Raw genomic sequence first — 19,967 nt, 5'->3', positions numbered from 1 at the left:
ATATTCAAGATGAGGCCGCCCCAGTGCAGAGCAGAGCAGGACAATCCCCTCCCTTGCCTGGCTGGTGATGCTGTGCCTGATGCACCCAGGACAGGGTTGTCCCTCCTGGCTGCCAGGGCACTGCTGGCTCAATTTCAACTTATCATGGACCAGGACCCCCGGGTCCCTTTCCATGGCACAGCTTTCCAGCATCTCATTCCCCAGTTTGTCTGTACATCCAGGGTTGCCCCATGCCATTTGCAGTCTGGCACTTTTCCTTATTAAACTTTGTGCAGTTGGTGATTGCCCAGTCCTCTAATCTGTGGAGGTCTCTCTGCAGGGCCTCCCTGCCTTCGAGAAATCAGTATGAGAATAACAAGAATAGTCATTCCTATGGGACTAGGAAAACTGTAATTCACAACTATTTAAACAAACTCCAAGAAGGAGAAAAAGTATTGACTGGGAAGAACAAGAAGTACCCACTGATGGCCTATCAAGAGTTAATAGAAGAAAAATCACTCCAAACAATTCAAATTGCATTTCCTAGCTATTTCTACATGAAGGAAATATAATGACCCAAATAAACCATGCAAGTTTCATACGGAAAAAATTTTAAAAGGACACAGCTTCTACTGACTAAGATATCCTTGATAAGCATTTTTATAGGCAAGAAAAACAACTTTTTCTAGAAGCACCCTCTCTTCTTGTGTCCTAGGATCAAAATATGCTGCAGTTACAAAGAGACACAAACTATCATGCCTATACAACATGCCAAGTTCTTACATGCAGTTCTAAGAATCCAGATCACTATAAATTTTATGATTTGTCACTATCAATATATTTATGCTATAGACATTATGCCCATTGTAACCATGGTATAAACTAGAGAGGAACTGAACAATTTACTTGGGGAGCAAGCAGAGGCAGTCTAATGTAAGCCAGGAGTTTACTGAGATCTTTTCTTCTCTGTTCCAAATCATGTCGAACCCACGTAAGCAGAGCATTCAGTATAGTTTCTTCGTTAGGAATATTCATGTCATCACTTGCTAAAAGCTTAGCAATTTCAGTGGCTGGCAATAACAGAAATTCCTGATTTCTAATTACTTCCATGAAGTTTTCCTGGAAAAGAAAAGTATTTTAATAGAGGCAGCATCATACTTTGAAGACGTTTTTTGGAGCACGTGCTGTATCCTCCCCTCTTTTCTCTCCCTTCACGCCATCTCTCAGTTATCCCACTGGAGTACTGACTTGGGAGGAAAACCAAAAAAAAAGTTTAAGTAACTGAAATACTTTCAGTCCCGATGATTTCCCCAACTCAGTCATTCAGTCCCACAGACAGATGTGCTGAAACAACTGAGGGAAGTGTACAGACAGAGAGAGAGAAATGAGCCATAGGTTGTGGGTGTTACTATCTTGACACTGCAAAGTGAAGAAATACTTTCTGAAGTACAGTTAAAAAGATGCAGAGTTTGTTCCTGTTGTCAAGCAAAGAGCGCAACACACTATAACAATTGGGCACATGTAACTGTTTTCATTACTGCTAGAGGAAAATGTGGCAGTAAGTTTTCAGAGGAAATAAACAACACGAACAATTTTATTGTTGATGTAAAATGGATTATTTTAAGTTTATTTTGCTACTTCATTGATTTTATACAACTGATCTGAGTTGACTGGGGACCAAAACATACAAAGAATCCACAATATTACACATGCCTGCTACACTAACAATATTTCTTCTGATAGGATTCAATCTTCTAATTTTCATCCTGTCATTTTCAGCAACAAATCCTTACTTCAAAATAAGAAATTCATAATATGTAACACATCCTATGCTGATATCTGATTACTTCATAATATGAGGATTTGCAGCATATTCTGTAAGGATTCTGACTGGCTTAGGCTGGAATAGCAGAAGTATGTAGAAACACAATCAGCACCATGAACACAATCAGCACCATTACAGCGAAATACCTGGATGTAACAGAAAAGGGTCGTGTTATTTCTATCCTCTCTCCCCATATACCTTTACAAAGCAAGCAAAAGCAGAAAAGTAAAATCACAACATATTCTTGCATTTTGGTAGCTCAAACTGCAGCTAAATTCACACTCAAAACTGAGAGTAGCTTCATGATGATAACAATGTTACAAACAATTTACTAAATGTACTGTGGATTCCTGGATAGCCAGCTAATGGGATGCTGATTTTGGTCTGCCATCACACACACCTCTAAAACACCTAGAAAACAAAATGTGTTAAATCCACAAACACAGAAGTCTAAGTGGGCCTAATATGAAAATCAGCCTTAGAGTCTTGTTTAATGATTTAAAAAGAAAGAATTGCATCCTAATAAAAAAACTGTAGATTAAAAGCACATACTGGAAAGAAAGAAGGATTTTTAGGTCAAAAAAGGGGAGAAACTCACAAGAAGAAGCAAGAGGTGCACTGCAAAACTGGTCTGAATTTAGTATTTAAAATGCCATCAAAAACAATAGTACAGTTTGGCATTATATATGCCATTGGCATCATGATAACAAAGCAAAAAACTTAATACTTCTTTTTTATTGCTTGGTCTAATGCTTTCAGAGCTATACCTCAGTACTCCAAAGATACTGACAATTAAAAAAAAAAGCTGAGCTAAGAGGAAAAAACTAATTAGGTGTAAATAGTCCATCTTACATGAAAGCCAGATGTACATAAGATGGCTACAAGATTTATAAGGGGAAAGATCGAAGTTACTCCACTCTATGGGTAATTCTGGAAATCAGGAAAATAACTCAAAATGTTATAGGTATACATAATTCTACTTGTGGATAGAATTTGGAAAGAAAACTTTCACATTTAATATCTGAAAATATTTAATATCTCAAAAACTTTCCTATAACAAAGATCCAATTGTCTACACAAAAAAGTACTTTCAAGTGAGAGCTATAGTAGATTAGAAGGGAGATAGAGTTATCTTTTCCTCTTTAATTAATTTAACTATTTGTATTACAAAATAAAAGTCAAACTGAACAAATGTATGAATTAAAATCAGTGAAAGGAACTGTACCAATATTCAGAAGTACTACACATGCATTGTGATTTATTTCACTTTAAATGCCTGGCAGTAAAATTGAATCTGAGAAGTGATCAAAATTATTTCCACAGTTTAAACACACAGTTCGCAGGAATTCATATTCCACTGAGTTCATTTGTTTCCACTGGCTGCTTTTTTGTTGGTTCTTTTTCCTAGAGAGTGTGTAAGCTGCAGCTGTGCTTTTAGTTTTGCTGAATGAACAGGCAGTGAGCTCTGACAGAGAGAAACACCAACACTTACTACCTTAAACTTTCCAAATTGTCTGTCCAGATCACAGGAAGAGGAAGGGGAAAGCACTTGCATGAAAAGTTCTTTTGTCTCTGGAGGCAACAACAAGCTGATCTTGCATAAGTCAATCAGGGATCCTCTTTGGAAAGCTTTTTTCCAACTGGATTTCATCACTTCAGCAGATATATATGTAAAAAATACTGATTTTCCTTCTTGTTGCTTGCAGACCATTGCTTTCTGATGGGAACAAATTCAATTTCCTCTTGTTCCCATTCTATTTTTAAAGCAGAGACTCCCTTTGAGCAGAATATCAAAGCATTCCACTGGGAATACAGGCACTCTTTGTCCTATGTCTGGTTTTTTTTATAACCAGAATCTGAAAATTCCTCTTCCTTTACAGAGAGAGATTCTGAAGACAAAAAGAAGGAGCCAGCGTATCTCCTAGCATTCTTAACCTCCTCATTAGCCTTTTCTTTCCTTCTTCTTATGGGAACTCTCTGTGGAAGAACAGGATATTTCAGAGAACAAACTGTCTGCAGTTTCAATCCCTTGCTTTCTGGTCCTGAAAGTAAATAGAATTTCCCAACCCCAAAATTAGCTCCTCAAAGAACTTGGAAACTTTATCAAATAAGTAGTCTGAGGCTTATGTATTAAGCAAGACAGGGACATGCAGTCCTCATGCTCAATGCTGAGTACTGCTCATTCACATCATAACCTCAAATTCATTCTTCAGCAACTGCAGAGTGATTAATACTGATACTCTTAACCACAGATCTGCCTTGGACTTGGTACAGAACAAAAAAATATTTAGAAGCACATAAAAAATGTCATGATGTGTATTTCTAAGTGATACTTAATCCCTACAGTGGGATGCAGTGAGGTGGTTAGTCTCCATGCACACTGTGTCAGAAGGATGAAAACCTTGGAGAGCATCAGACTCACAGGATCTGACTGAGAGCAATCAGGAAATGTTATTTTGTCTGCTGTCTACTTCAGTCCACTGGTCAACTAAGTATGAATTCACTAAGAACTGAGCTGACTTCCCAGTAAACTATTAATAGTCAAACAGCTGTCAGATACCACCTTCTTTACTTTTACTCAGATTTGATGTGTTAAACAATCAACCAATCTAATACTTGCACTGTGTGCAGGGCTTGTTTAGAGTCCAGCTATTGTAGCTTGACTCCTCACTGCACTGTTTCTGGATTCCAAAACAGGCTGAGCAGCACGCAGAAACCTATTCACTCTTGACAAGGCAACACTGATGTATTGTGCTAGGCAGGACTGAGGGAACTTGAAAGACAAAAATATCTTGGGCTTTCACAGGTGAAAAGAAAGTGAATGAGTATTTTCCAAGTCAGATGATTACTGAGCAGGATATTTTGGACTGCAATTTCAGGTGCAAGAATGTAAAATCCTTGTTTTAGGCACTATCACAAACTATGGTTCTGGCCCTTTATGGACAGAAAGCATTTACATTTCTCCTCTCTTCATGCTCCCTACTAACAAAAGAAAAACTTGTCCTGACTGTTGCAAGAAAAAAAGGACAAATTATACCTCTTTAATTCTTTCTTCCAAATCATAAATCAACGATTTTTGTTACCCAACTACTGCATTACAGGAGAAAGCAAGTCTAAGTGTGCCACACCTTTTCTTCTGCAAAACTATCTAGGTTTCTGTGCTTGGACCCAATCTATTGTTCTGTTCTTTTCAGTTTTTCTTTTTATACATCCATTGGCTTGCTCAGAAATCACACAAATTCCAAAACTAACTTTATCTGAATCTTGTAATACTATCACTGCTCATGTACTTTCTGAAGACTTCTGATGAAAATCAAAATGAGTTTTCACTCTGCTTTAAGCATGCATAGGTGATCAACAATGATTACACAGGGACTAACTCAGGCACCATCACACAAAGTTTTGAACGTCTGCTCTTTTTTAGTTGAAAATCAGAAAGTTAAAATCTGGCTACTGAAGAAGCCTGAAGAACATCTCACTAGTCACCACAGATATTTCATGTTCTGGAAATAACACAGGCTAGCTTTTCCTCCTCTCAAAGTATTAACTTCCCTTTTGTTTCCTTTTTTGTGGAAAAGGATCTATTGGTTTTCATTCAAGGTACACTATCAACTGCTTCAAACAAACAAGATGTCAAAAAGGGGTGTTTGTTCTGACTTTGAAGACAGCAATAAAAATGCACAGAAGGCATTTTGTGCAAAAATGCCGTTCAAATTCATTAAAGCAAAGAGATACAATACTGGCCAGTGTAATAAAATTCCTAAATTTATAACTGTATGCCCCAAATACTATATATAAACCACAGCAGAACAGGATAACCTTTGCTCAAAAGATATCTTTGCTCAGATACATTTCATGATGCTATCAACTCTATTTTACAACTGTGATGTGTAAAATTCAGAGTTGCTCTTTATACAGCATTAAATCCACTACTAATCGCTTCAGTTCATTTCATGTTTCACTTCATGTATATTGAGGATTTTTTAAGCTTAAGTTTGCAATGCCAGTAATCAACCAGCTTTGATAAACTGTTCCCTTCTGTCAAAACAACTTATCAACTGTCAACACAGTAAGCAATAAAGTAATGCAACACTTCAGTCCCTTTATCATAATATACATCTGCAATATGAAGAAATGCAACATTCAAATCCTTCTTTTTTTTTTTTTTTCACTGATGCTTTCCAATGACTAATGTACTTTACTCAGACAGAAGAATCCTATTAACAAAGGCAGACCTAATGGGATAACCCACTGATTCATCCTCCATTTTAAACAAATGCTCATTTCACCTGAATTTCAAACTTCATGTAAAAAGGTATTTTAATGAAGCAGGTAAGATGATTACAAACTTATTACATGTGTCATAAAAATCTTTAAAAAAGAGAAGTTGTTTTACTTGTAAAAATATTAAATGGCAATCAGGTTTTTTTTTCTGTCAAAGAAAAACTCATAGAAAATAATGTGCAAATTAAAATTTAAGTATTTTATACTATTCAGTACCTTATACTACAAGTATTTTAAAAGAATTGGAACTATAAACTGTACTCAGTATAATCCCACACTGTTCTATGCAGCCCAATGCACTATAAAAATAATTCCCTCTTTTAACAAAGAGAATTTTGCCAGCTACTACAGGTGTACTTAACCCTTACATTCTAATACTTCTTAATGGAAAGAGCATCAAGTACCTAGCACTTACTAGTGTTGAACATTTTCTTTTTGCAAACAGCTTTTAAACAAATGATATTACTTGGGGATTTATTTTAATTGAAGATTCAGTTGGACTAGACATTTCTATGCAGTTTCCATAGCAACATTCATTTCAAAATAAAGCAGCTTCTTCTCTATTACTCATTATTACTAAAATTCAATTTAATGTCTTTGTTGGAACTAAACAACATTAAAAGAGGCCTTGGGAACAATTCATCTAGCACAACTAATTAGTTTTGAAAATGGCTTTTTAAAATCCACCTAATTTGAATTTCATTCACATCAAAGCCTTAAAAGCAACAATTTTGCCACCAAAGTAAACAACAGCCAAAAGGCACAGAACTATTTTCCTTTGGTCTGAACAAAAGATAGGTGCTGCAAAAGAATAGCTTTTAGAAAGCTATGCAAGAAAAAAAGGAAAGCTAAAGAACAGCTTTTAGAAAGCTCACAGCCCATATTTTCCCTAAGTCATGAATTGCCAGTCAGAATACTAAGACTGGAATACCAACATTCCCCTTTAAGGATGCATTAGTCTAATAATTCTTACTATTCTGATCTTGGCAGTTCACTTATAAAGGACATGACAATAGCCCAGACCAAAATACATGCTTATTCTGAAAAAGAACAAGTAAATAAGAGGAGGGAGTTTCTCTTTTCACATATTTTTTCTATCACTGGTCTCACTCAACATTAAATTCTATTACTCCTCAAAGGCTTAAGCCACATTTATTTTACTGTTTCATTGCAAATTCTACCTAACTGCAATCTCCTTATTTTTGTTTGTGCAATAATGAAGACCAAGAATAGAAACACATAGTTACAATCTGCACATTATTTATTGATCTGCCTCAGTAAATTTGTGTGTCCATTATATTAAATATGTGAGAGATCCATTCACTGCAGAAGAACATTGTCTTGTATTTGAAAAAAAGACTACCTTAAACTGCTATACATACTAAACTAAATTAATTTAAGCCAAGAAGAAGTAATTTTTTTTAATAATTATTTTAAACCAGCTAAACCTAAGGCAGCAAGAGGAAAAGCCATGGATTTCTAATACTAATTACAAGACATAAATTACAACTCTTGGATCTAAGCCAATAACTTAATGGCAAGGTAATGCCATGACACACAAGCAAATTAAGTAGTATCTTCATTCCCACATCTCTTATGCAGTGTCTCCATGCCCTCATTCAGATCCCAAGAGCTTACTTAGGCAACATTTCATCAACAAGTGAGCAAAATGCTTCACAAAACTGCAAAGAGCAGATGAACTGACTTGCTTCAGAGATAGTTCTTCTGCCTTCTTCTGATAACTTTACTAAAATACACTTGTGAGAAGAAAAAAAAAGAACATTTTGTATTAAAATAAAAGGCAGATGAAGCAGATGTTAAGCAGATGAAGTTTACTTAAGCTGGTAGGTCTGAATTTCTACAAGTTAACTCAAAAATATAATTGGCAAATTTGTATTTAGTCACATATTATCTAGCCTAAGATTAAATTCTTTGATGCCTGACATTCCATTGCTGAGTTATTAAGGATAATGCTGAATCTATATTGCTGAATGCCCACATTCATACCCCAAGTATGTCTTAGAATCTGATTACTGCAGTTCATTACAAAAAAGGAACACTTTCATTTAGTAATGTGTAATTTTGGAATAGGTGATGGCAGCTTGCGCACTGTGAAGTCTGTAGTTTTTGATTGTCAGAAAGAGGAACAAGCTTTTGAAATATTTTATTAAATGCATACTCCACAATCCCATTTCTGTTGCAGGGCATTTATGCTTGTGTATTTCCTTCCAACTCTAAACCAGCAACTTTGCAGCTATTTTGTCATTTTTCATCATGGGAACATACGAGCATTCTTGTTTGAAAACGATGAAGGCTTTCTGGGGGAAAAAACATTAGTACTATATTTAGGAAAACATTCTGTATTTTCCTTACTTAAAGCAGATGATACTTAATGTAACAACATACCATAGTGTAATTGTGAGCCACCTTGTGCAAGTCAGTGCAACCCTGCGCATCAGCAAAAGATCGGATTCCAAGGCAATTGGACGGGTGAAGCTGCTTCATTAGGAATTTGCAGCATGCTTCTACAACCTGAGAGAGCTGAAGAAGGCAAGCTGTAGACAACAGGCACTCAATGTTATCTTCTTTTAATTCAAGGCGACCTAGTAACATCAAAAAGAAGATCACATTAGTTTGCTCTTATAATCTTACAAATTCCCTAAAACCCCAAGGTAATAGAATTATTTACAGATTATATGACAGAAAAGAAGGCTTAGTAAACATCACCCTCAGCATTAGATAACTTATAGTTTTCAAAATTAGGATTTATAATGATGTAAGGAAAGGGAATCCTAACGAGATTGCTTTTTTTGTCAGTCATGATACATTTAATAGAATCACATAATTTGTTAACTAACTGAATGTAGTATTATCAGAGGAACTTTATCCTACCAGGTTGTCTCAGGTAACAGCAATGAGACCTAATTGCTGTCTACAGCTTTCTCACCAGGGAAGGGGAGGGGAAGGCACTGATCTCTTCTCTTTGCTGACTGGTCACAGGACCCGAGGCAATGGTCTGAAGGGGGTTAGGAAAATGCTCCTTTTCCAGTAGGAAAAGGTTCTTCCCCCAGAGGGTGGTGGGGCACTGGAACAAGGCTCCCCAGGGAAGCAGTCACAGCACCAAGCCTGACAAGAGTTCAGGAAGCATTTGGAAAACACTCTGGGACACATGGTGTGATTGTTGGGGTGCTCTGAGCAGGGTCAGGAGTTAGACTTTGAGAATCCTTGTAGGTTGCTTCCAACTCAGGATAGTCTATGATTTATTATTATTTACTTTAAGAATTTAAATAATGTGAGTCATTTGTAAAGAGCATTTGAAATCTAGTAATGGAATACAATGCTCACATGAGGACAATTCATTAGATGAAATTCCCATTTTCACTTCCATTACCTGTATATGCATATTGAACCAGAGCCCACAGTGCCTTTGGCTCCACACCTTCCATCTTGATTTCTTCCTGTCTTGCTTCCCTTACATCATTAGTGAACATTGCTGCAAAGTAGTCCGAAACAGAGGAGAGAACCAATCTGAGTACCACATGCAGCAGAAAAAGAGAGAAACAGAAGAAAAGAAAAAAACCTTAGTCAACCTGATGTTTGTTAATTTATGATTCATTACCTTGCCCTTTGAAGAAACACTGTAGTGAGAAAAACATTTAAAAATTGACAAAGTGCTCCATGCTCTAGTTTCTCTCCATAAATAACGAAGTACTGATACTAACCTACTAAACCTACATTTGCTACTGATGTACACTAATTACACTTTCAAAGCTCAATGACTTTTAATAGCCAACACAAACACCCCCAAATCCACATACATTGGAAATGAAGTATAAATATACATTATTAAAATAAAATTGAATTTATTTTCATTTATATTATGTTACTTTTTTAAATGTGAAAGAATGACTTACCAGTCCTTTTCAAAGTGCTTTAAAATGCTTTTACTCTTGGTGCACACATATACATTCAATTATGTATATGTGTGCACCAAGACAAAACTTGTCACAGTAAATGTGGAGATGATACAGAGTAATCTCTTTTCTGGGTATCTATTTAGCCTTTTATAACAGTCCTGACTGTTCTACTGTGTAAGTAAATATGTTAGTGCACAACGAACGTTTCTTTGGATTACTGAGAGTAAAACACTCATTATTAACAATAATGCCGCTCTTCAAAATGTGCAAGAATGTCTCAGTATGTGTTCAGAGACTAGGGTGAAAGAGAAAATTATATGAGGCAGGAATACAAAACCTACCATAACTACTCAGGAGGAATAAGAGACCTCCAGGAATGGCCTTGTGGCTTGGATCAAACCCAGCCTACTGCAAATACTTTAAACAGTCCATATGCATACATTCAATTAATCTAATACCTCAGGCAGTTTATGCTGTGCTGAATCATTATACTAGTGTGTTAAAATGGCAGAGGTCAGGAACCACAAAACAGAGTAAAATGTAAAGGTGAGTAAATGTAAAGGTGAGCACCAGTGCTCAGGGGAGAATTTACAGGTACGTAAAGAAAGTAATGAAATACAAGGAGCAGTCTCATAGTTAATTAACTGCAAAGAAATAAAATTTTGACTAATTAATCTCACAATATATTTTTCTTGTGAACTTTCTAATCATTGACCATTTGGTCAGGCTTACAGGCTTGCAGACAAAAAAGGGTAATCTTTTTTTCTAGCTGCTGAGGCAACAGAGTAGAGTTACAATTGCATGGGAAAAAGATTAATTTTATTTTAACATCTTGTATGACTGAAGTTTTGTCAAAAAAAAAAGTTCTGTTCTTTTAAAGAAAAATTAAATTCTGTTATTGAAATATAAGAATTAATCTGTAGCTGACTAGCTAAGAAAAATTAGAACTTTCTGCCAAGGTATGGCCTGGGTATCACTTCTAGGCATTTTAACCTCAGGTTTAATGAAATCTGCATTTAAATGAAAATACTTTCTCCCAGAGATCTATAGAAGTGGAGTAAATTAGAGAGTACATTCATGTAAGTATCAAGGGAGAATTTCTGCAACTGCTTTTGATGCTAGAATGAGATTACAAGAACAGATTTCTATGTACAAAATAGGGGTTCTCACTGGAAGGGAAAGTGGTTTGAATAACCCGAGTATCTCTGCAGGTCCAATTCAGAATTTAAAAAGGCAAAACAACCAACTTAACATATTCACATCTGACAGTTCTGACTTGGAACTCCTACACAGAACAGAGCTTGAAAAAAACCAGGTCTTCTGCAACAGGAAACAGAACTTAATACTCAGTCATATCATAGTTTGGGGGTTGTTTTTTTCTTTTTTTTCTCCCCCCAGCAGTGCAACTGGACTAGGTAGCTGCACTATTATTTAGAACACTGGACTGTATATATTTTAGAAACAACTGCTTAAGAAATGCCAAAAAATAGCACGAGGGTCCCAATGCCTTCTATTAGAGTTTGATTTCAGCAAATTTCTCCCTGTAATTTCCAGACACAAGAGTCCTCCAAAGGAAATTAACAGAAATGTAATCCATTTACTAATTTTGCAAATGTGTGCAGATCCATGAGGAGTTATACGTGGTTCACAGTGGTAAGTGCTTTCCCAAGGGTGACTTGCATATGCTGACAGAGGATGTGAAGTCCACAAGTAGTTTAATACAGGTAATTTGAACGAGCACAAATTACACTGAGAGCAGTTTTGCAATAATTTCACAATGAAAAGCCTGAAATTTCACACTTTTCTCTTAATTCAACTAATTTACAAAAAAAAAAATGTTCTTTCAGAGAAAGAAATGGGATTAAAATATAGCGTGACAATGCATCAAGGTGACACTGAGCTAGGATAAAAGAAAACCAAGGCAGACTTTCAGCCAACTGGCCTTTTCTTTTTCCCACTAGTCAATAAAAATCAATTACTGCTATACACATGTGATTTGATATTCACTTGTCACTAAATACTGACAAAATCTGAGTGTTTTAGTACATTTTTGTGCTCCTACAGGAGGTTCCAAGGCTACTGATGTCTTTAATTTCAGTGGTTTGTAATGATCCAAAATTAGAAAGATCTACCATGATGGCTTAATAGATTTTGAAGAGTTTTCCACTGAGACCCAGTAAAATACGTGTCACCCTTTAAAACCCGTACTTGTTGGAACTGCCACAAGCTGCATCATCTAGATAGTTTTCTAGGTCACCAAAGCAATTACTAAGTAAAATGATGACAGCTACCAAACCTGGCAATTTACAGGTTTAGTATCTCCAAACTCCTCTCACCTGACAGAATGAAGTGACACTGCCTAAGATCTGGAAGATAAAAGGGACTCTTCCTAGGCAGCTCCTTGTTTGTGGCAGTGCAACAGCTGAAAACCGACCTTGGAAACTCACTATCAGCACTCACTGAAGTTGTAAGGTGATAGTGAAGAGTTCAGGCTCTTTCAAACAAGCTTCCTAAACCCTAGAGTACATAAGGTTCCATTTGCCTTCTTTTCTTAAGTTCCATCTCTTTTGCATTTCCATCTTTCAGTGTCAGCAGAAAGACAGACAATGGCTCTGCCCAGACTGCTGATTAAAGGATGTGGAGCAGGCTTTAAATGCCCTCTGGGGAGGAATTTACACACATTTCCCTTTTCTTATATGAATGTTCTAATCAGGGGGTTATTACCAAACAAAACAAGCTTTTATTATGGATATAGCAGTTAGCTGAATGTAATAAATACAAACATAATAAATGGCAGACATCTGAAATTGCAGTGGACACAAAATAAACATGCTATGAAAAATTAAATGAAGTATATCAAAGTATCCAAAATTTCTTTATGGAATTGCAAGCTGAAGGAGTGGGAATATAATACATTTCTTCCTAGTGGAGAATGGTCCCTTTTTCCTACTTGCTTCTTGACCTTGTAAATACGATTTTAGCTATAATTTCAGCACAGAAAAAGAAGATAAACAATTTTGGAACAATAGAGAATTCCATATTCAGTAAAATCATGACTATATGTGATGCTTTTATTTGTAGTAGACTCATAGCCTGAATTCTTTAAATAGATAGAAAACCTCTCAGAATTTTACAGTAATATATTACCTGTGCTTATTACCAAGGCAGACACCAAACTCATGTCTCTTTTCTCTAAAAACATACATCACGCACCTCACAACATTGAATAAAAGTAGAAACTGATAATTTAAAAAATACAGGAATTATTAAAAATGCCAACTTCAAAACTGAAAATCTGAATACTCCTCTCTATATATGAGTGTGATTAATATTAATAATGAAGAATGTTCTTTCTTACCAGCCTATGTGACCATATACTATGAAAAACTCTTATCTTTCTTATGAAAAAATAAAGGAAAACAAAAATGTCCAGTGTAAGCGAACTTTCTATTTTCTTACTCAGAATGCCAAGCCATTAAGCTAAGATATATTTAATATATATTCTGTTGCTTATTAAGTCTCAAGACAAAATAATCGCTGGTTTTCTGAAATGCACTGATGGATCCAGCCTGCAGTCAATACTGATGGATCCAGTCTGCAGTCAATGCCAATGCAGTCAAAAATGTCAGAATTTGTATGGAGGCAGCAAAAAATACTACAGAAGTTTTTTCTTATAACACTGGCTACTACAAGTACATAAAGGCAGTCATCTTATTGAATTTCTATAAAACTTAAATGAAATTTAGGATTTCCATATTTATCTTTCCCACTATGAAAAAAAATCAGTTTTCAGTGCGATACTTTGGATCTACTGAAACGAAGACTGCAGTTATTGCTGTTTTTCTGTGAAAACAAAATAGTTAGAGAAAGAACTTATTATGCAAAAGCAAAGCTTCTTTGTAAGTTGCTCCAACATTATAAAGTGAACAAGAGAGAATCATAAACCTCCCACTTCCTGCTACAAGCACGAAGTGTGCTTCTTTGGCTTTAACTTTCACGCATATTTAACACAGAATATACCAACTACAGCAAGATGTTTCTCCTCAGAAAAGAAGTCCAGAACAAATAACAGGTAGTAGTAGCATAAGCCTCATGCACTACAGAAATAGATACAGTAGCACAAACTGGAGAAGTGAAGTCAGTTCTCTGAATAAATGAGAAACAAGCATGGACCACATTAAAGGACTTTTAAGCGTGTTGTCTATCCATTTATTTCATTGCAAATAGAATCTTCCAGTCCTCACAAGACATTTACAGCTGTCCTCTGCACCCTTTCTACACATTTTTAACTATTACATAAGCCACTGTCCAAACACATATTGCAAAGGGGTTACCTTGGCTCCATAAGGAAGTAAAATGATTTCTTTATTATAATCACTATTTTTTCCTGTTTACACCACTCCAAAGTTTTTTGACCCTAAATTACTTGGGCATGTGCCCACTAGGGGTGTGTGTGTTCCCTGTTTCCATCTGATTCATTCTTTTCACAGGGACAAAACAACACAGATTAGTAACTAATTTGAGCATTTCATAAAATGAACTCTCCAAGAACAACAGCAAGCTATGGTTTAAAAACCTCCCTGATTCTCAAGTCAGTTCCCATCCCCATGCTGTCATTCCCTCAGCTGAGTCAGCACAACAGTGTGGATAATATCCGAATAAAAGCACAAATCTGACTTTTTAAGGAAAGTACCAACTCCAAACCAGCAACTTCTTCCCATCTTTTTATTACTATTACAGCATTGAGCTGCAGTTTCACTGTGCGAGCAGGAATCAGCAATGGAAAACAAGAATGCTTTAGGATGCCATTTCTGCTGAGACCTCAGCTCAGGAAACCACAGCTTATTATACCTACGTTCCTATTCAAATTACAAATTCTGTGCATTGAATACTGTAATGTGCTTCAGTTACACATGCCTGTGTTTTGCAATCTTTGGTATTTTCCTAGATTTTAAGTGGCATACATATGTTTGTTCATACATAAGTTTGTTCAGCATGGTTCACCGTGTTGATTACACAGATGACAGAGAGGGTAATATTTGAACTAATTTAGACATCTAATACCAGCAGTGTTCAGAAGTCTCCTGTCAAAAGACTCTTCTTACTACGGGAGCAAAAAACCTTTATGTGAACAGAAGACCATCATTATTGTTAATTGTGACTCCAATAGCATAATTGCTAGTACAAAGAAAAAATTAAAACATAATTAAATGTAAGAAAAAATTTACATTGTTCTATGGTAAAGAAACCACTACAACTTATAATATTCTGGGATTGTACTTGGGATTTCTAGGGGAAGTACATGTATGTATGTACTTATGATATTATGCAAATATCATAAGTATGCTTGGAAACAAAAAGAACCTGAATATTTTTATTCTGTATTGCATACAACAGAAAAATTAACTTTTAGTTTCCAAATAAATGTTAAAAACCATATACATGTTTAAAATAGTCTGAGTTGTTTAGGATGTTCTGACTTTTTTTTAACACTTTGAAGGAGCATTTGTAAATAATTACGAAGTTATGAAGTTATTTCAAATAATAATAAACTTACCTGTGAGCTGGAATCCTACGATCACCAGCAACTAACACCACATCACACAGCTGATTGTGTCTAAGATAATTCTCCATCTTTTTAAAAGTTTGTTCAGCATGGTTGAGAGCCTGAAAAAATTCATCTGAGGTACAGGGCTCCATTGTCTGACAAGATGATAAGGTGTGACTACTGTTGGAGGTTCTGCCGAAGACAATAACAGAAATCTTAGTTCACACAATATTCAGGTGAAATTTTATCTACAAAGGATAAAAATCATATGTAATTTAAAAATTTATATGCATGTTTTGTTTTAATATACACTCCATGCTATTTTATTTTTCTTCATATTTTCTTTCTCCCTCTAAACCTAATCTAGATCTTTGTGGAAAAAATACGATCATTTAATGCTGAACTCTTCAACTAAGTGACACACAGAGATCAGCCCAGCAGTTTTATCTGTAGGGCTGTCAGATGGTTAAGGAAGAACATCCTCCAAGGCCCTGCAAAGTGAAAAAGTAATGGAAGGATGGCAATAAGGAACCAAACCCCTCCCTACCACTTATGTTTCACACTTAATCTAAGGTGACTAGAACAACTCAGCTAGTAAAAGCATATGGGCATGCAGGGAAAAAAAAACATGAACACATTGATACACCACCACTTCTACTGTACTCCTTGTGTCTGATATGAGATCTAGCACATCAGAAGTCAACAGAAGTGAAAAGCAAGGGTATATGGGGAGAAAAATTATTCCCATCTGTATACACAAAGATAGAAGATTGGCAAAAAACAGGAATAGAGAAAATGTAAAAGGAATGCTTGGCCCTAGGACATAAAGGAAATGAATCCTAATTATGTACACTGTGGAAAGCATGTTTTCTTGCTCACAGTTCTTTAACTGACTACTGCTTAGTTTTCAACAGTGCAGGCAACTTATAAAATACTCTGTATCTACCATAACATTTGGAAAGATGTGGTTTCACAAGATCTGCATCCCAACCCCTGCTACCACAAAGATGTCATGAACTGAGCAGCAAGCCTGGGGCTAAATCCACCACGAAACTTATCTCACTCCTTGGTGCAGGATATTCATTTCAAGAGAGAGCTCCTCAAATCCAAAGTCTAAATTTCCAACAGAAGATTTTCTGTAAAGGGGAACGTTGTGGTTTGGTCTTGGGTTTTGTTGTATGTTTTGGTTTTGGGGTTTTTATGCATGTACCCAGGTAGCTAAAAAAGCCAAGCAGTTTGGTATTTAATTCAGAGCTAAATCTAATAATGGATCATAAATTAGATACCTGCCTACTGATTTCCCTTGGGAGATTTTATGTTCAATGTTCTTGCTGAAGCTGTGGTTAGCAATTTATTTATGTGTCAACTTTTTCCCTGCTTCCAGGAGCCGAGGAGTCACTTATTCTGCTCCACCACCGGCCCTCTAACAGGCTGGAACAAGTATTCTTTGTGGCTATTTTGGAAACTGAATCAGGTGCTCACACAAAGATGTAACTATGTAACCATGGAAAACATTCTATTGGTCAGCTGTGCGGCATTCTCAAGGGAATGAGCAAGAAGTACTCAGAGAAAGCAACTCTTTAACCAGCAGCCCGGAAAAACAAAACCAGAAGCGGAATGAGTAGGTCGCTGGTCCACACACAAATACTTAGGAAATTATTCTGTATCTCCCTATCACAATTTAGCACATTCTCAATTTGGTTATTATGTTGTGGTTTTTCCTGGTTTGTTTGGTTGGTTGTTTGAACTATATATTAACACATATTCCTCAAAGTAACTCCATTAATAATATTTTTTTTTAAATTACATGATATCAGAATTTTATTTACATTACAACCTTACAAAGTGTTTTGCAGATAGAATGGAAGAAACAACAAAGGAAAAAGCTTTCCAAGCCAGCACTTGCTGGATCACAACCTCACTGGAGCTATTGCCAGCTTCAAACCTGCATGTTTTCCACACAGAACTCAGTCATCACTCTCGTTCAATAAGAAAAAAATAATTGCAGTGGTATCTGTTTTCCAGTACCGACAATAAAGCATGTATTCAGGACACAACATAGTCAAGTCTAGTTCTTTCTCTCATCTAAAGATACTCAATCCCATACCTGTCCTCTAGTAACTTACAAACCATTTTCCATAATGAAGGAACAGGAGAAAGAAAGACTAAGGTTCAGTGGTCCATAAAGAGAACGTGAAAGAGACAGTCTAATAGTTACAGTATTTGCAAAATTAAAAAAAAAAAAAAAAAGAAAAAGAATGCTTCGAAAGCTATTTGTGCCTGTTACCCTGTGACTGGATATGAAAAATTTAAATGCCCCTCCTTCCACAAACTGTTTTATGGATCTTTTTCCAGTTTCATTTGCTACAGCAATGACAACCTGGGAGAATTCCAAAAGTATTTACACCCTCAAAGGTCAGTGAGATTGAGGTGAAAAAGAAGACATACCAAAGAATTCTGTAGCTCGAAAACTCAGGGTGGGGAAGCAGACAGATTGGAAGTTACAACATATTAACTGCAAGACTGATCAAGACAGAGCCATACTGCAGAGCTGCTACCACATGGTACATTCAGACTTTGTCTTTAAATAATTACAGACATTTTACTAAACTGTTCAAGGTCAGCACACAGCTGATGAATTCTGGAATCCTGCTTGTATTTAATGTTCAAATATAAATATACATCCTATATTATATTTTAGTACATTTCCCTACTTCAATCTACAATAAAGGAATTCCAATATTTTAGTGCATGCATGGATGAAATGAACCAGATACAACATTCTGCACACTAGGGATGCTCTAGGCATTTTTAGCTTTATCTCCACCATGCCTTCAAGGTCTGTAGATTGCTGCTAAGGCACCACAAAAAAAAAAAAAAAAAAAAAAAAAAAAAAAAAAAAAAAAAAAAAGTTACGAAAAACAAATCCAATGCTAATAGACTTACACTTCTATACAAGAGTCTGCAGAGCTGTTGGTGAATTCTTAAAAGTGTACAAATCCAAAAGGATGATCTTTGCCTCAGGGATGCAGGACAGTTAACAAACAGCAGCAACAGAGGAAATCTAGGAGATGAAGATCTGCAGAATTCAAAGTGGACTGTCCCAGTAAACAATCATTCGAGCTAATGCTGGTTACAAATGACACATAGGAGTATGATGTGAATAGAAGCACAGCTGACTAGCCCTGATTCTTGAATCTGAATGATCTGTCTGCATCTCAGACGCAACCTTGGTCAAAGATCTGGTATTAAACTTGGAATTGAACTCTATACAACACCAAATTAGTCTGAAAGCAGCTCTCCTCTAAATGAATCACATAATGATCTAAATGATGTCATAGTGACAAAGCCCTTATCTATATGCTTTTCTACTTGTGATATGTGACAAGGCAAAGAGGAAGGACTGATACAAACAAAGCAGCAGAGCTGCTTCTGTTACTTCATGTTATTAGGGCTTGTAACTGGGCAGTAAGTTACATAGGACCATAGAAGAAAGGTAACTATAGCTCCTACAAAAGGTTTTATAAAAAGACTTTTTCATGCACACAATTTACTTGTAAAGGAGACAATAATGTTTTCATATGGAAAAAAAAAGCTCTTTGTAAACTACATAGACAGAAGTGTTGGTATGGGGTTTTTTCCCTTGAATTAACACATAAGAAGCCATAATTTAGACTACTAAGAAAAAACATTTAATTAAATCCTTAATATCAGAGAAACTCCAGGTGTTAGGCAGAATTATGTAGTCTATCCAAGAGCTTATACATTTTTAGCAAATGAAGTGAACAAAACATAGTATAAGTGCAGTCTCCCTGTAAGACAGAGATACAGATAACAACACAAAGCAAGCTCCTACACTGCCATTAGTTGCATATTACATTGTACTGACACTGAACTCAAAATTTACCTAAATTATTTAAAGCATGTAAGTAAACATTAGCATGAATTAGAAGACACTAACAGAAATACAAAAACCCCTAGAGGCTATACATGATTAAGCACGTAATTTAAAAGATACTTCCAATTTACTAAGTTCAAATCTTTTGTGCATTTTCTCTAGCATACAACTGTCTGAAAAAAAAAAAAAAACCCAACCAAACTAAGACTTTTTAAAATCTCCTAAATAAGTATCTGCAGTTCTCCAATTCTACAAAGTAACAAATTAGTTTTACCATATGCACATTATTCTCTTAAGACTAAATGTTGTAGTATTTTCAATCTACACATTTATCTTTTAAAATTACATGTTTATTTTCCTACAGTGATTGCCTTGCTATGAAGAGAATATCCTAACTGGGATAATGCTGCATGTAAGTTTCCCATCAGAAATATATGTTGCTGAAATTGAAGGTGATGTTATACCTGTATCATATCCAATAACATAGCTATTTAAAAATTTACATCTGAATGTCAT

At 35.8% G+C, this 19,967-nt stretch overlaps 1 protein-coding gene across 3 annotated transcripts in view; it reads right to left on the bottom strand.

The window, feature by feature from the left end:
• Positions 1-19,967, bottom strand: part of KLHL5 (kelch like family member 5) — a 50,336-nt gene that overhangs the window by 14,142 nt on the left and 16,227 nt on the right. For 2 of the 3 annotated variants that reach the window (XM_068188878.1, XM_068188876.1), the window contains 4 exons: positions 15,563-15,745; positions 9,480-9,616; positions 8,495-8,691; positions 886-1,098 (listed from right to left, as the gene is read on the bottom strand). In XM_068188878.1, coding sequence (XP_068044979.1) covers positions 886-1,098; positions 8,495-8,691; positions 9,480-9,616; positions 15,563-15,705 — 690 coding nt within the window. In that variant the 5' untranslated portion in view covers positions 15,706-15,745. Of the gene's footprint in view, positions 1-885; positions 1,099-8,494; positions 8,692-9,479; positions 9,617-15,562; positions 15,750-19,967 lie in introns of all 3 variants that reach the window. The other variant, XM_068188877.1, reaches the window with a different exon arrangement.

The sequence above is a fragment of the Anomalospiza imberbis genome, chromosome 4, assembly GCF_031753505.1.
Source record: "Anomalospiza imberbis isolate Cuckoo-Finch-1a 21T00152 chromosome 4, ASM3175350v1, whole genome shotgun sequence".
Taxonomy (NCBI): domain Eukaryota; kingdom Metazoa; phylum Chordata; class Aves; order Passeriformes; family Viduidae; genus Anomalospiza; species Anomalospiza imberbis.
This window is presented reverse-complemented; position numbering and strand designations above follow the sequence as displayed.